The sequence below is a fragment of the Nicotiana tabacum genome, chromosome 21, assembly GCF_000715075.1.
Source record: "Nicotiana tabacum cultivar K326 chromosome 21, ASM71507v2, whole genome shotgun sequence".
Lineage (NCBI taxonomy): Eukaryota > Viridiplantae > Streptophyta > Magnoliopsida > Solanales > Solanaceae > Nicotiana > Nicotiana tabacum.
The window spans coordinates 12,714,195-12,731,780 of record NC_134100.1 but is presented as its reverse complement, the minus strand read 5'-3'; the positions used below and the strand labels follow the sequence as shown (position 1 = coordinate 12,731,780).

General features: G+C 34.4%; 1 protein-coding gene across 3 annotated transcripts; it reads right to left on the bottom strand.

Moving 5' to 3' along the window:
• Window positions 1-2,598: 2,598 nt before the first annotated feature.
• Window positions 2,599-8,620, bottom strand: LOC107807257 (monosaccharide-sensing protein 2-like). 3 transcript variants are annotated; one of them, XM_016631606.2, is made up of 6 exons: window positions 8,449-8,620; window positions 7,355-7,504; window positions 6,434-7,000; window positions 4,565-5,460; window positions 4,096-4,283; window positions 2,599-3,422 (listed from the first exon to the last, which is right to left on the bottom strand). In XM_016631606.2, exons 2-6 carry the CDS (start codon window positions 7,431-7,433, stop codon window positions 2,987-2,989), a joined length of 2,166 nt encoding a protein of 721 aa, XP_016487092.1. In that variant the 5' UTR covers window positions 7,434-7,504; window positions 8,449-8,620; the 3' UTR covers window positions 2,599-2,986. The 3 variants fall into 3 exon arrangements, with proteins under 3 accessions (XP_016487092.1, XP_016487090.1, XP_016487091.1); XM_016631604.2 differs by having other exon boundaries at window positions 8,357-8,591; XM_016631605.2 differs by having other exon boundaries at window positions 8,352-8,590.
• Window positions 8,621-17,586: the final 8,966 nt, after the last annotated feature.

Below are 17,586 nucleotides of genomic sequence, written 5' to 3'. Positions count from 1 at the left end.
GTCGGGTAGTGACGAGGAAGGCCAGGGCCCTACTGAGATAAAATAAAAATATAAGGTATGACAGTATAAGATAAGTAGTACAATTGAAAGCTAACAATAAGAATTTAATACAGGAACACAAGGAATTCAATAACTGAAACAGAGGCAAAACAATCACAAGGAAATAACCGGGGATCTCTCAGTATCCCGAAGATCTCTTAGTACCCTCAATATGTGTCAGGGATCTCTTGGTATCCTGAGGATCTCTCGGTATCCTCAATATATGCTAGGGATCTCTTGGTATCCTCAATATACGTGCTAGGGATCTCTCGGTATCCCGTGGATCTCTTGGTATCCTCAATATACGTGCTAAGGATCTCTCGATATCCCGCACCTCAGCTCAAATCATAAATACGTGTAGGGAATCTCCCGAGATGTCGTCACGTAGTCCCAAAGTAAAACACACAACAACAACACAAGGAATACTCATTTAAGCTCAATTTCGTACCAAGTAAACATGTAATTCTAACCTAACATGCTTCACGTAATACAATTAAGGCAGGTTAAGCAAGTAAGCAATTAAGTCAATTAAACATGCTTTTCTAGGCTAACAACATGCTTAAATTGCAAGTAGTATAAGACAGAAAAAAGGAACACAATTAAAATTACTCAAAGAAAATCGAATTTTCAACAATTAGCTCAAGTCACCTCACGTACAAGGCATTTCAATTATCAGATATACCAAATCCTAAGGGGAAGGTCCCCCACACAAGGTTAGGCAAGTCACTTACCTCGAACCAGCTCAAATCAATCTGAAATCACGTTCTTGCCACGAGTACTCAACTCTAAATGGCCCGAATCGATTCAATTCAATTTCATAATGTAAATAACACTTCAAGTAACTGATTATGCAAAGAAATTCTAAGCTAATAGGCGAAATTAGGTAAAATGACCAAAATATCCCTCGAGCCCATGTCTTGGAATCAGGTAAAATTTACATTTCCAGAATCCTTACACTCTCACGAGTTCAGTTATATCAAAAGTACCAAAATCGGACCTCAATTGATCCCTCAAATCATCACTCAAAGGCCTCTAATTAGTCAAGCCCTAACCCTCAAATTACCACTGATTTTCCTTAATTTTTCATGCTTATAATGATAAAAATTACTCCAATAACGAGTTTAGGGACCAAAGACCTTACCCCAATGAACTCCTCTGAAAATCCTTCTTGAAAAATGCTCCCCACGCTTCTTCCCGTTTGAAAAGAGGTGAAAAATAGCTAAATTTAGTGAAGGCAAGCATTTATATGTTTCTGCCCAACGATTATCGCATTTGCGGAAGAATGTATCGCAGGTGCGAAAAGTCACTTAACGGGCTGGGTTCGCATCTGCGGTCGCTTGGCCGCAGTTGCGGCACCGTATTTGCGAAAACCCAGCCGCACCTGCGGATCCTAGAGCTCTGGGCCAATCTCGCTTCTGCGGCCACATAGCCGCTTCTGCGGCGCCGCACATGCGGTCCTACACTCGCAGGTGCTGTTATGACAGAAAACCAGCAGCTGAAGCTGCAATTCCAAACTCCAAAATCCTTCCGTCAACCATCTGAAATCATCCCGAGGCCTCCGGGACCCCAACCAAAGACATCAACAAGTCTAATACTACTGTCCAAACTTATACCAATCCTTAAAACACCTAAAACAACATTAAAACAACGAATTAACCACGGATTCTAGCCTAAAAAATCCAAAACTCAAAAAAAAATACGCTTTCGATCAAAAAGTCTATCAAACCTCGTCCGAATGACCTGAAATTTTGCACATGCGTCACATTCAACACTACGGAGCTACTTCAACTTCCGGAATTCCATTCCGACCCTCGGATCAAAATCTCACTATCGAACCCGAAACTTCAAAATTCGACTTTCGGTATTTCAAGCCAAAATTAGCTACGGACCTCCAAAACACCATCCGATCATGCCCCTAAGCCCGAAATCACCCAACGGAGCTAACAGAACCATCAGAATTCCATTCCGAGGTCGTCTTCACACTGTTCCGATTACAATCAACTTTCCAACACTTAAGCTCTCATTTAGGGACTAAGTGTTCCAAAACTCTCCGAAACTCAAAACCGAACATCCCGACAAATCAAAATAGCAGAAATAAACACGGGGAAAGCAGTTAATAGGGGATCGGGACATAAATTCTTAAGACGACCGGTCGGGTCATCACATTAACTTGCAACAAATACACAGATATCGTACACACATAAATGCCTTTTTCTTCTCTACATTTTCACTTTTCAAGTTTGATGTCTTTGATACTTCAACCAAAACTTCCACAATACATTTTTAAACTTCAACTTCAATTTTTTTTTTTCAATTTCAACCAAATATTGCAATGAATCGCCTACTTCGATTTGAAAGCAACAATAAACACAATGTAATACCACAAGTGGGGTCTGGAAAGGGTAGTGTGTAGTGTGTACGTAACCCTACCTTCAAAAAGGTAGAGAGGTTGTTTCCGGTAGACCTTCGACTAGGAAAGGTAAAAGTAAGGACAACAACAAGCACACCAATCAGAAAGCCAAAGCAAAAATACAAAACTAACACTAGGTACTCCAATTAGAAAGCCGAAACCAAGCCTACTTCAATTAGGAAGAAAGGAGAATAAATAAGTGTATCAATAAAATGTTCAAAAATTAACATCAGATGGTGCCAATGACACACTGATATCCAAATCTTGAAAGCTCTAAAGAGAGCTGAATCCATAATTGAAGCAAGCACAAAGACTAAGTACAAAGAGAAAAAAGATAGAATATGAATTACAGTTAAGTGAGTTCTCTTCTGACCACAATCTTTTTGACTGATTACTCCTCTTCCTTCTGAAAAATCACCACCATTTTCGTAGGTGCGCGAAGCACCTCAAGTCACGACAAAACGTTTGAATGCATCGACATATAGCAATGCAGATTCCACGACAAAGAAAACAGTAAGTTTCAAATCTCTATTGTAGTTATTCTCTTGCAGCTTGTTTAGCTCCAACGGCGAAGAATTCTGTTATGACTTCAAGTGGCATGCCCTTTGTTTCAGGAACCTTCAAGTAAACAAAGACCCAAGCCAAGGCGCAGACAACAGCATAAATGCCAAAGACACCTCCAAGTCCAATGGAGGTTAGCATAACGGGGAGCGAGTAGGTGACAATGATGTCTCCGAACCAAAATGTAAGAGCGCATATAGCAATGCAGATACCACGAACGCTAGTGGGGAATATCTCGGAGCAGAGGATATTTGGGATTGGACCAAAACCCATGACAAAGGTGCAAAAGTAGACCACAACACTAACGGTGGAGATCACAGCATGCATGACAGCGCCCATGCTAATAACATTGCCAATGACAAGTACGACAAGTGATGCTAACAAGACAGGCAAAGTTGCCAGCAAAAGCCACCTGGAAAAGAAAACAAACAGTTATACTTCTCTTGCATGGAATGTTGAAGAGGTGAAAATTCATGCTTTAAAAATATTTGGAATCTGTCACATATGCACTATGCAGTTCTCTCAACTTCAACATGGTCAAAGTGCAAAGTAATAATTGTACAAAGTTGTGATGAATAAGTGTTGGAAAATACAGATTTCGGGCCTAGTACACCCATAACGGGTGCTAGCTAATTAGTTGGCCATTAGTTAGTCTAACTCTAACCCTAACGCTGTCTATATAAACACCACTACAGGTGTTGGAAGACACTCTAAATTATCTAGAGAATGGCTAGGGTTAGATTTCTCTGCATCCAATAGAGGGATAATTAGGCTGTGGGATTAGGGGATTCATCCGCTACGTGAGGATTCCCAGCGACCAATAATCGGAGTCGAGATTGCTGCAGACTATCTGCTTCCGCCAAGGAGAACTAACGTAAATCTCCAAACTAGTGTTTACTCTCATTTTATTACAATAAGTTTAACCATAGTTAGGCCTCAAACTAAAGAACAAGTCTTTTTAGTAACAAAAACTAGTTTATTGAGAAGGAAACTATGGTGTATGATGAGTAAATTATACATCAAGGATTAAGATGTTATCATTTCTAGAGCTACATAAAATTTAACATTAATAGAATCAGGGATACCTTCTGCCGGCAAAGTCCATTAGTCTCATCGCAACAACAATGCTGGGAAGCATTAACAAAGTTGTGACAGCACTTATGAGGAGAGACGCAGAATCAGAACTGATGCCCATATTTGATAGCAGAACTCCTACTCCTGCTTGTTCAAGAATTTGAGGAGTGTAATAGAGAACACCGTTGATTCCAGAGAACTGCACAAGGACCAAAGCAAATCACTAGCTGGATCAAAAGTAAATGGTTTGGTTCATATGCTTATTTTCTAGACATGCTACTCCTGCTTGTTCAAGAATTTGAGGAGTGTAATAGAGAACACCGTTGATTCCAGAGAACTGCACAAGGACCAAAGCAAATCACTAGCTGGATCAAAAGTAAATGGTTTGGTTCATATGCTTATTTTCTAGACATGATGCCATACTTATGCTACATATCTAAGGTTCAAGGTCAAACAGCAAGTTCATAAAACAACTTTTACCTGCTGAAGTATTTGAATTCCAACTCCGACAATCAATGCATGCTTAACTCCTGGCTCAAAAAGTGCTTTCCAGCCTGGCCTCTTCGTAACAGCATCAGATTGTGTCTCTACTGCTTCTTCGATAGACTGTTGACCCAAGAGACTCTCCGCCCGAAGAACAGACTGGCTCACTAAAGCAGCTGCATGTATGAATTCACCTTCAGCATGAGCATCACCTGGAAGGGAAATAATGGACCCACGCCGTGATCCGGCACCTCCTTCTTCATGTAAATAAATCCTTTTGAGTGCTCCTTCCTTTTTCTCATCTTTTCTGTACGCTAGCTGCCAACCACCGCCGATACCCATACTCGCTTGCTCGCCATTTGCATGCACGAGATTGCTACCTTGTCTCATGCTTAATGAGGTTGGAGGCCCCATATTTGTTTCGGCATTTGTACCTTGACGTGAGAGCAATGGACTTCTCAGATTATCATCGGATTCAGCCCCAGAACCATCGGACATATGATGTTCGTCGTCCTTTTGGCTTTCTTCATCCCACTGTTCATGTTTCTCTTGATTCTCCGTTATATTGAACATGCTGCCAACATTTGAAAAGAGCATGCTTCGCATGCTTCCCATCTCCGGAAGCTTCTCATGAACGCTGCCAAATAGAGTGACCAACGGATCCATAAGCATGCTTTGGTTTGCCATACTCCCGTGACGTGAAGCCAGACCAAGAGTACTTTGTCCAGTCACAGGTTTGGCTATCCATGAAAGACCCTCTTCAGCTCCATATAACTTGATTTGATCTTTCTCATCCTGGTTGTCGACAAGTTCACTGTCAGGACCAATTATATATTCTTCTATAGATACTTCACCTCCAACACCTAAACCCTCCATTAGCAAGGCCATTTCACCTGTAGATTGAGAAGATTCCATTGGACATTAGAATCTTGGTCGAGAATGTTAAATCCCAAGGAGGACTGATCATGAACTTCAAGAATGAAAAAGTGTAACCTGACCTAAGAATTAAACCTTAAAGAAAAATATTATTCCCTCCATCCCAAATTATGTGGCACTCTTTCCTTTTTAGTCAGTCCCAAAAAGAATGTCACTTTTCCTTATTAAGAAACAATTTATCTCTAGAATTCCTACTTTACCATAAATGAGTTGATTTACAGCTACACAAATATCTATGGTTTGTTTTAGACCATAAGTTTCAAAATTCTTCCTTTCTTAAACTCCGTGCCCAGCCAAATACCGACACATAAATTGGGGCGGAGTGAGTATAATAATTCAATGGAAATATTGTATGCTTGACAACAAATAAATGAGAAAAAAAGAAGCAAGATTTCATTAGGCATAGAACCAACATATTATCTGAAGTGCATGAGTATATCTCCTGAAACCTAGTAAGCAACCCCAACCAAACAAAGGGCTTTGAAGCGTGTGATGAAGTTGGGACGACATTCAATTTCTTAAATCAAACGATTTGACTTTTTTCCATACATGGGATATGCAACAGCCTACAAAGTTCCTAAACTCTTTATGTTGGTTACATTTATATTAACTTGAGGTACCTAAAAGCAAAGAAACCAGTAGACTTAAGAAGCTGCTCCTCAAACTTCAACGAAATCAATAGCAAATTGGGGTACAAGCCAAACTTCTTTGTTTTGTCTGGACAAGTAAAGCTTTAAAACAAACTTCTATCTTATGCATAGTTGATTCTCGTAAACAAGGCATCAAAAGAAACATTTCTGATTACACGACAGAGAGCATCACAGATTTAGCTCAATCGTTTGTTAAAACTATTCTGAGGAGCAAATATATTCTCTCATACGACGAAGAAATAAGTTAATTGTGAACAAGGAAAAGAACCATGAGACAAACCTGAGACATCTTCCCTGCCACGTAATCTCTGTAAAACTTGTTTAGCCTCTTTCATGCGACCTTTACTGACCAGCCACCTTGGAGATTCAGGCAAGTAAAACAATGTAAAAAAGAAATACGCAAGAGAAGGAATCGAGAGAACCCCAAGCATTAGCCTCCAACTTGGCGACGGCGTCAATGACATTCCAAAAACCATGCAGTATGACAAAAACATTCCAACACAACCAGTGAACTGCGGAAATGTATTCAACTGCCCTCTTATTTCTGGCGGGGCAGTCTCAGATATATAGACGGGAACCAGTGTCACAGCGAGACCAATTCCGAATCCATCTAACAGCCTCGCTAAAAGCAACACATAAACATTTGGAGACCATAACATCACTAATCCGCTAAGGAAATAAAGTACTGATGAAATTATCAGCATTGGACGTCTGCCAAGCATGTCCGATACAGGTCCAGAGAATGTTGTGATCACTGTTGCTCCAATTAGAGACATCGCAACAATTAGCCCTTCCATTGTTGGCTGCGTTTGCAAATTGAATTCCTTCTTGATGTAAAGAACAGATCCTAAAACATATCAAATACATTTTCTTTCAGAATAATAGTAAAATGTTTCTGGAAGTTCAAATTATGTTTCGACATGAATATCATTTGATAAAAAAAGTTGTACTACCAATTACTCAATTTCAGTATTAGCAAATGCTGGAATATTATAAATGGACAAACTTTTTCATATGTAATAGAATTTGGGCAGACAATTGGAGAAATGTGATGTTCACAATATACTGAAACTGATGGCAATGTAATAGAATCAGGGATTACTATTAACTTTCAAGAACAGTGCAAGACATGTTTCTCCTAGAGGAGAAGACTAAACACAGAAGATAATTAAAGAACAAAAGGAGTGTAATGAGGTATAACCTGCGATCGTCGCATTGTCCCATCCTTGCAACAAGTTGCCAATAGCTGCAGCAAGTGCAATTAGCACAGCTCCACTCATCCTTAATAAATCAAATTCTTCCTTTTATGTATAAAAAATGAATGTCCAACTTTTCCTAATTGCAGAAGCACCTGCAATCAGAACATGTAGAAGATTAGTCTGAATCTTGAAAAACACATCTATGTTTAGATATGCATAATTGCCAAAAGATCCAACATGATTAATTTAACTAGTCAATGCAAACACAGGATCTTGTTCCTGAATCAGAACAAGAACTAATAGAAAGATCCTAACTTTAGACTTCAGTAAATGTCCTATGCTACATTTGGAGCCATAAAACAACAAAAACAATAACAACTACGCCACAGTCCCAAACAAGTGGAGGGTGGGGCGGATGCAGCTTGAAAGTACCGGGTTCATTTCAACCCGGTAGTTTCGACGCGGAGTGAAAATTTATGTATAAAAAATCACTAAAATTGCAATAAATAGTATATATATATATGACCCCATAGACCGTAACTTTAAAAATATAATAGGTTCGATGCTAAAAACCTTAAATGTTGAACTCATAGAGCTTAAATTCTTGATCCACCTCTGAGCGGAGGTCGGCCATACGAATCCTTACCGACCATGTTCCCCATTTAAATACATCTATTTGGAACCATAGAAAAACTAATAAAATTTCAAACCCCACTTTCATAAAGATTCAAAAAATGATATACTTCAATCAGGAAAGAAACATACACAGAGTGCATAGTCTTTGAATCTTGAAAAAGATCAAACAATCCCTTAAAAAAAGTAACTTTATCAGATCTAACTACATTACTCAACTGCATATCTAACCATTCCCAAATTTCCAAAATGGTACTTTTACACTAGCAAAGAGAACTGATCTAAGAACAGATTTTGGATATACAACAATAACAACAAACGCAGCGTAATCCCATTCGTGGGGTCCGGGAAGAGTAGTGTGCACACCTTACCCTATCTTATAAAGGCAGAGAGCCTATTTCCGACAGACACTCGGCTCAAGGAAGTGAAACGAATGGCATACAAAAGCAACCAAATAGATTACCTGCTAAATTCTTTAAAGAATCAGTTAAAGGCTCCCAAAACTGGAAAAGCCTGCTAAATTTCACATGTAAAGCTTAAAATTTCAAGAAAGACTAAAACTTTATATAGAGACAAGACAATTGGTTTGGAAACATTCAAACCCCAATTGCCTTAAAGAAAAACAGAACTATATGCACTTTTGAAAGGGCAAGAAAAATGGGGTAAAGTGAGTAAATGTAGCAGGCAAAAAGACAGACCTGAAAATGACACAAATGAAAGAGAAAGAAAAAAGAGAAGAAGGGATCTTAAAACCAGTTCAAAAAAAGGGGATGATGTGTAAGATGTGATGTGACCGAAGAACGTGGTTAGCTGATCTGTTAACATAGCCAACTTCCAAATTATATACTTATTATTCTATGTACAATCTTTTGGAAAGATTCAGAATAATTTCTGTGTTTGGTCAGTCACTTATTGACATGATCAGTTGGGATCTGTAAATTTTTTTTTCTTTTCTTTTCTGAGTAATGATGATATCACTTCCCATATTTATCAAAAATCTACTTTAAATATTGATTTTGAGCCGTTTGGACAATTTTAGAAAAAGTCTTTGATGTGTTTTTATAGTTAGAGAAAAAAGATTCAAATTTATTTTCGTATTATTAATAATTGCTGAGTAATCCCTTTGGAAATGGCCAAGTAGGAGGATGGTTATCCATACATATGACAACACCATGTAACCACTTTAAAGGGCTGTTATTTAAGAATTAGCCAATATATCCTAGATTTCAGTTTTTCAGTTTAAATTTTCAGGGCAAAAATGTCCTGAAATTAAGATTTTTAGTTTAAAATTTCAGGACAAAATAAGTACTGGCTAATCTTTAAATAACATCCCTAAAAAATGACTATCTATGCACATGCCCCTATAGATGACCTGAGATCAATTCCCCCTCAATGCCTTCAAGGTCTAACATATCACACAGGACTTGCCTAGTATTGTTTACGTCCCATATATGGTTTGCACGCTATTACACAATGGGGATTTACTTAGTGCTCACCCGAAAGGCAGAGGCTGTAGCGGCTGCGGGTTTTCTGGGGTTCCAAAAAAAAATTAAAAATAGTTTCCGGGAAAAGGTCCAAATTAGTGTTTTAAAAAGCGTGGGCGAAGAACGATGCATTTTATTTATCAGGGGACGAGACAAAAGCTTGGAGGCGCAGGACGTAAGCCCCATGTGTATTTAATTTTTAATATTTTATAATTTATAAATTAAATATATAAATAAAAAATTCAAAAAATAATAGTAGAAAAATGTATATATCTATTATAAACATGCTAACATGTGCATGAAATATACAAAATAATATTTTTTTCTTAAAAAAGTGAAAGACGTAATGATGCATTACACCTGTAACATAACGAATATACTTAGAGCTATAAAAAATGATATTCTAGTTCCTGATCAAAGAATAAAAATGACAATAATATAAAGTTAAACAATTTTTAAAAAGTCTTTAATGTGTTTTCATAGTTAGAGGAAAAATATTCAAATTTATTCTCGCATTATTAGAAGTTGCTTAATTTTATCATCGTTAAACTTTTGGTCCTTGACCGTTAGCAAATTGTTTTATTTTACTCTTGTCATTAATAGAGCGCTAGCGTAAAATGAGATGAACTTTGTGTGTCCAAATTCTTCGGAAAAAAAATAAATTTACCTCTCAACTCTTAGTTGTTGATTTAAGATTAAGGAGATTTATTTTCACATTCAAACGGTAAAGAAATTAGTATTTCCCAAACATAAAAGATTAAAGGAGTTAAATGGAATTTACTCAAAATAATGCGACCCTACTCATACCGATTAATTACTACAACAACATGCAACATAATCAATGAAATCTCACAAGTGGAATACGAGGAATTGTATAATATATGCAGACCCTACCCCTACTTTGTGGAGGTAGATTGACTGTTTTCAATAGCCCCCAAACTCAAAAAAAGCGATTCCAAAATAGGTTTGAAAAAAGAAAAAAGAAAACTATGTCGAAAGTGCTGACAAAAATAATACGATCGTACTAGTAAAATGCCAATTAATTACTCAAAATAGTTAATATTCTTTCATTAATTATATGATTTTTTTTGTGGGCAGGGGGGAAGGGGTTTGGGATATTTTTTTACACACAAACACAATGGAAATATGAACTTCACATTGAAAAAAGTTGCGAAAAGTATCTTGGAAAAGAAACAAAACTTACAGATATTCTAAAAGAATGTGGACGAATAAAATCCACATAAAGATCACATCACATCAAGAAATATAAAATAGATAGGCTAATTTATTGACGTTTTGAAAAAATAAGATTTATTAGATTCAGGTTAATCGTACTTTAGTCTTTGTATCAAAGCCAATAATTTTAACTAAAAGCTTCATTGAATAAAAAGAGAATATATAAAATACTTAACCACATTAAAAGAATAAAAGATCTCATCATAAACATATATTTTATATTAATTATTTTTGTATGAAATACGGATTAATTTTTTCTCTTGTATTTATTTAAGGATGTATGCCTTTTCCCGGACTTCGAGCATAGCAGAAACTTAATATACCGGGCTGTCCTTTATTTGTACTGTTAATGGACCTCTTGCAAATATATATGGTAAGACTGTCTACGATAGACCCTTGTGATCCGGTTATTCCCCAGACCTCACACATAGCGAAAGTTTAGTGTACCGGACTGCCTTTGTTTGTGCTTTTAATGGTTTAGTCAATTTCTTACAAGATTTTGTCCTTTGCCAAATTACAATAATAGCTGCTCATGACTCATCACTCGTGCAAACCAAACTTTGGAATTAAATGCTCATCTTTTTTCCAAGTACCACATGTTTCTTGCAATCGTGAATCGTGCACAATAAATTATCATCATCTTTTTTTTCTTTTGTTAGGCCATGCATAAGAAAAAGGTCTAAATTATATACATTGTAATTAGCCTAACGAATTACTTTTTTTATTCTTAATTTTCTGCTATTATTTGTTATTTCTTTCGCTTCAGTTTTTTAAATGGTCTGCTGGTATTGCTATTTGTTGTTACTCATTTTTTCTTATCTGAGTCGAGGGACTATCGGAAACAACCACTTTACATTTTTAAAGTAAGAATAAGGTCTGGGTGTACACTCTACCTTTTTCAGACCCCACTTGTAAAATTACAGTACTGTTTTCTTTTTCTTTTTCTTTTTTTGGGTATTAGATCATTCAAAAAGATATTTTTAGGTATGCCTCCTTACATGTGAGATTTCTAAATATGAACATAAGATAAGTAATCTGCAAAATGACATGATAGATATAAAAATTTCTTATACTAACGTTGAATAACATTTAATCTCGACTAAAAAGAACAATTGAGACAAGAGGGGTTGCTATGATGGTAAGCAACTTCCACTTCCAACCAAGAGGTTGTGAGTTCGAGTCATCCCAAGAGTAAGGTGGGGAGTTCTTGGAGAAAAGGATGCGGAAGATCTATTTGGAAACAACCTCTCTATCCCAAAATAGGGGTAAGGTCTGCGTACACACTACCTTCCCCAGACCCCACTAATGAGATTATACTGGGTTGTCAAGCATACATGGAATGATAGCTTCAATGTCACAATCAAACTAGCACCATATTACATGTGACATTGATGACATAATTAGGAAAATAAAGAAAACAACAGGTTTTTAGTTTGTGGCTAAATAGGAAGAAACCTAAAAACAGGTTTTAATAAATTTGTGGCTGAATAAGAAGAAGCCTTTGTTCAAAGATTTTGATAGCCTCCTATGCCTTGTATAAGCAATTCTTTTAATTTTTATTTTTTTGTATTCTTTGTTTGATATCCGTTTTGGTTCCGATTAATTTGAATTCACACGGTGTAAGACCTATTTATTAATGAAGTGTTCTCTCTATCAGGACTTTTTCATTGATACGACCCGAACACAAGACCATTTATTAATAATAGAAAAATCTTATTTATTCCATCATAATTATTGATGAGATTTTTTTTTAAATATAATATTATATACAACGAATTTTGTTCTTACATACTACAACCAATTCAGGGAGAATATGTAAATAATGCTCCAAAGAACATTAGGACAAAGAAAATTTAATAATGCCACAAAATGACAGTCCTTTTAAAATAACTTTGGTAACAATATCGTCAAAGACAAAATAGTTGTGTTCATTCATCTTTGTCGCTATTATAACCATTCTGTTTATAAATGTTGGATTTCTTCTATATTCATTGAATTTTTATACAATCTTAAAATTCAATATATTGTAGCAGATTATTTGTTTTAATTTCAGGTTTTAATCCCTCGTTATGAATTACTATCTTTATAGAGATATAATAGTATAAAAAATATTACTACCGTCTATAAAAGTTAAACTCATAAATGTTTGCGATCATCGTATTGGACGAAGCTAACAACATAATAATAATTTACAAACAAATGCTAACTATATTGTATTTTTTCCTGTCTTGGCCGACAATAATTATGGCTCTATCGATCAGTTTCGGATCAAATAAGAAAAATTAAAAAAATATTATCCTTGGAAAATGCCTACAAAGGATGTGGTGCCTCTTCCCTTTAACCAGCAGTTTCGGGTTCGAACCTTGAGTATGGTAAAATATTTGGTAGGGAGCATTTTCCTCCGAAATTAAAGGGATTCTACCTGGCGTGAATCCAAATATAATTGGATTTCAATGTAAATACCAAACACCGAGTGAGAAACCAAAAAAATCGTTAGTTCTCGTTTCCTCGATTGCACATGCATGGCATGTTCATAACGTGAGTTCACAACAAATTATGAAACTCTTTCCTCTTTTCCAAAGTAATTTCATAATTTAAAAATTAGAATATTGGTAATGACAGTACAGCTATAGAAAATCTGTCTTTTATATACTTTGTGAATGTACTTTTACATCATCACTATTATTATTATGAATATATTTAAAGAAAAGCAGATGCTGGTCGATCTTGACCCTCATTTTTGACTATGTCCCTGACTTGACTTGTAAACATTATTGAATATTTAATATTAGTTGTTAACGATTTATATAAAGCATATAGATCGTGATGTGCTGTTGACAAAGACGTGAACATGTTTCACACTTTCATTCATCGCAAAAAAGAAAAATTAAGGACCCGTTTGGACATTAAAAAATTTACTTTTTTCAAAAAAAAGTATTATTTTTTTTCGAAATCAATATTTGACTACAAAATTTTCAATCTTTATTTGAAGATAAATTTCAGAATTTTTTGAAAATTTTCACAATGCTGTTTTTCAAAATTTTCACTTCAGATCACTCACAAATTTCAAAAACAGCCCAAAATTATATTCATGTCCAAACACAACTCTAGAGCCCGTTTGGACATAAGAATTTTTTCACTTTTTTTTCGAAATTAGCATTTGATCATAAAATTTCAAATTTTCACTTGAAGATGCATTTTGTAATTTTTCGAAAATTTAAAAAACTCCGAAAAGCTATTTTTCAAAATTTTCACTCACAAAACTTCAAAAACAACCCAAAATTATATTCATGTCCAAACATAACTCTAATTTTCAAATACTATTTTCACTTGAAAAAAAAATCACTTTTTTTTAGAATTTTACAATTTTTATGTCCAAATGCCTATAATTTTCAAATACCATTTTCATTTAATTTTTTTTTTTTACTTTTTTCAAAAATTTACAATTCTTATGTCCAAACGCCCGCTAAGAGAAGACAACCTGAAATATGTAACATCGTAAAAATAATTAATTACTGTAAAATATAGGAACACCAAGAACTTATTTGGAGCTTACTCATCCAAGTTCAGCTATATATGTATATACGTTTATTCAATACATATAAACTTATTTTGTGACTTCATTATGTTGGTTCAGAATTTAAACTTTGTGCGTTCTAAATTGAGAGAGCCAATATCGATATGTAATTATAACTTTGTCTCTACTAGTTTTTTTTTTTACATATATATAGAGTTTCGACGTATTGGGTTCTACTGAACTTGTATGGATCCCTGCTAAATCAACTACTGTACGTTATGAATTTGTCATTTATTTGGCAGGTTATTAATACTTGATTAATTATTATAATAAGGTTAGAAATCATCAATTGATGATTATTGTTTCAAAATCTAAATGTTGGAATTACGTGGTGCCAAATCAATGACAAGAATGTGAGGCAGACCAATTCATTTTTTGGATACTTGTATTTATGCAACAAAATATTGTAATACTGATATATAATTTAGTTGTTGGCTTCTTCTTAGTGGTTAGATCAAATTTAAATTGGATCTACGTGGATATGACCAAGAGTTTTTGATTTATAATTTAATTCTATTGCATCTCTATCTCTTGGGGGAGCCACATTTATCAAAGGGGAGTTAATTGACACCAAAAATTAAATTATAATACGTTGTGTAGCTAGGTATCTTTTTTACTTTTTTTTTATATTTTGATTCCTCGTAGTGAAATTCTTGGCTCCTGCCACTGATTATGACGTCATGATTTTTGTAAGAAGATTGATATGCGAATCTGAATAATAATTTTCAAGACCAACAAAGGTAGTGATATAATGGTAAGTATTTCTTCATCCTTAACCAGATCTGGGTATGGAGTTTCGCCTTTGTTAGGAAGCACTTTACCCTCAACGTGGAACTTTCAGATGCGAATCCAGATTTAATCGGCCCCAATGCGGATATCGAATACCAGGTGAGAAACCAAAAAAAAAGAATAAAATTTCCAGGAACTTGTCACTGTTTGGGTTTCAAATCAAACCAGGAAGACGTGAATATGCATGCCTAATTCTTCGTTTCCATTTGATAATATTTATGATTTTGTGGACATAATAGCTACATTATCCTAACAAGTTGCTTAAAGCAAATGCTGTATTTAGTTTTTCAGTCTTTTTATAAGGATGATTGAATAGTTCTATAAGTAGAAATCTAGCTATAATTGTTATAAAGAAGTATATAGATCGTGATGGGCTATAATTATATTTATGAATATTGGTTTCGTGAATATAATAGCTATATAATCCTAACAAGTTGCTTAAAGTAAATGTTGTACTAGTAATTAATTATTCAGTCTTGTTGTAAACATGATTTAATAATTTTATAAGTAGAAATCAAGCTAGATTTGTTATAATAAAGAAGTATATAGATCGTGAGGGGCTGTTGACAAAGACGTGGACATGTTTCAAACTTTCATTCATCACAAAGGAAAAAAAAAAAAAAGTACGTTGTTAAGAAAAGACAACCTTAATGTGGAACATCATTAAACTAAGTACTGTAAATTGAAGGAAGAACGACAACTTATTTTGAGATTGGTGATCAAGTTCATTAATTATGTCTATATTTTTACTACTCCCTTCGGTCCAAAATAAGTGATTTTTTGGTCTTTTTTGTGGTTTAAAATAACTAATTTTTTCAGATTTTAAGATTGAATTAATTATTTTTTTTCTACATTGTCCTTGGAGTAAATAGTGTTGGAGTATATATTAGGAGTATTTATGTGAAGAGATAGTAAAGGTTAATATGGTCAATTTCATTGCTAAATAATGTTAAAAGGTGAATTTCTTAATTAATCCGTGTAAAAATAGCTAAAAAAATCACTTATTTTGAATCGGAGAGAGTAGTAATTTTTTCTATGCGGCAGATTGAGAATTTAAACATTATGAGTCCTAAATTAAAAGAATGAGTGTTAAAATATATACATTTGTGTAAATTTATTTATACTCGTTTGTCACACATATGTATATATTTTGACCAAAGTCGGACCCAGTATTTGAAACTAGCGAGTTACATGAGCGAATTACTCAACCAGCATCCCAATTGGACCTTTGATCTTAAGGGTTCCAAGCAAAATATACGATCGTTTTTAACATATAAACACTTATATATTCAAAAAAATTGCGGAAGTTAATAGGGTTCAGTGACCACTCTTCTCCAAGCATAGGTCCGTCACTGAATTTGCAATTTGTTTAGCAGGTTATTTGATTATTAGTATTTACAATAAAAAGTAAGCCATTAAATCATCGTTATAATTTCAAAATGTAAAGATTGGGCACTACATCTACATGCTGACAAATCAATGACATGTATGTGAGGAGGCAGACCAATTCATGCATTTATCTTCTTTGAATTTTTGTATGCAGCAAATGTTCTACCACTATATATAATTTTAGTAACGTTGTTGGATTATTCTTCTTTAGTGAACAGATCAACTTTGAGCTGGTGGATCTACGTGGATATGACCAATAATTTTGGATCTAAAATTTATATTACTATACATATATCTATCACTTGGATACGATCTTTATCTGAATCCTGCATGAACACAAAATATTTTATGCTCCGTGTTGTCCTTTTTATATCTCTATCATTCACCAAGGGATCGATCCTGTTTTTTTGGAGGAAACTAACCGAATTAATTAGCTGAATAAAGTTTCCAGGAACTTGTCCAATTTATTGGTTCCACTTATGGTTTAGAATCTCGAAATTTCATAAAGAATGTTGGTTCACAAAGATATCAAAGACATCAAATACCGTAAAGATGCCAAAGTGATCCAGGGAAAGTTTTAGCTCAAAATGAACTTAAACTCTAGGTTGTTATCTGATATGTTCCAATGAAAATAATTTACATACTAAAACAAGAAAATAACAATGAATTAGAAACCAAAAGGGTAAATTAAAGGAAGGGGTTTACTTGGATTTCATTCGTTAAAAAAATTATATTGTATAAATTATGCATAAAACTAGATTTTTTTGATCATATACAAGCTATTGAATATCTTTGACACTAGGAAAACTTATAGTTGGTAATGGAGGTTCTAAAATTATTTGTGGAAGTAGGTTCAAATCTTAGCATGGTATTTTTGGATTCCTTTTGTATATATTTCTACCTCTATAAAAATTAAAAACATAATATTTAAACTAAAATTATCACAATATTCTATTTTTAAATACATTATCAGACTAAACACAAATTTGAAATACAGTATTCAAAGTAAACATACCATAATATTAATTAAATATAATATTCAAACCAAATATACTATAATATTTTAATTTGAAATACGATATTCAAACCAAATATATAGTATTCTAATTTGGAATACGATATTCAA

Excerpts from the sequence above, each read along its gene's own strand:
- LOC107807257 (XM_016631606.2), bottom strand. The coding sequence starts at position 7,433 with ATGAGTGGAGCTGTGCTAATTGCACTTGCTGCAGCTATTGGCAACTTG. Across the intron at positions 4,284-4,564 it reads GAATTCAAATACTTCAGCAG|TTCTCTGGAATCAACGGTGT; the intron begins GTAAAAGTTGTT and ends GTCCTTGTGCAG. Across the intron at positions 3,423-4,095 it reads ATGGACTTTGCCGGCAGAAG|GTGGCTTTTGCTGGCAACTT; the intron begins GTATCCCTGATT and ends TTTCTTTTCCAG.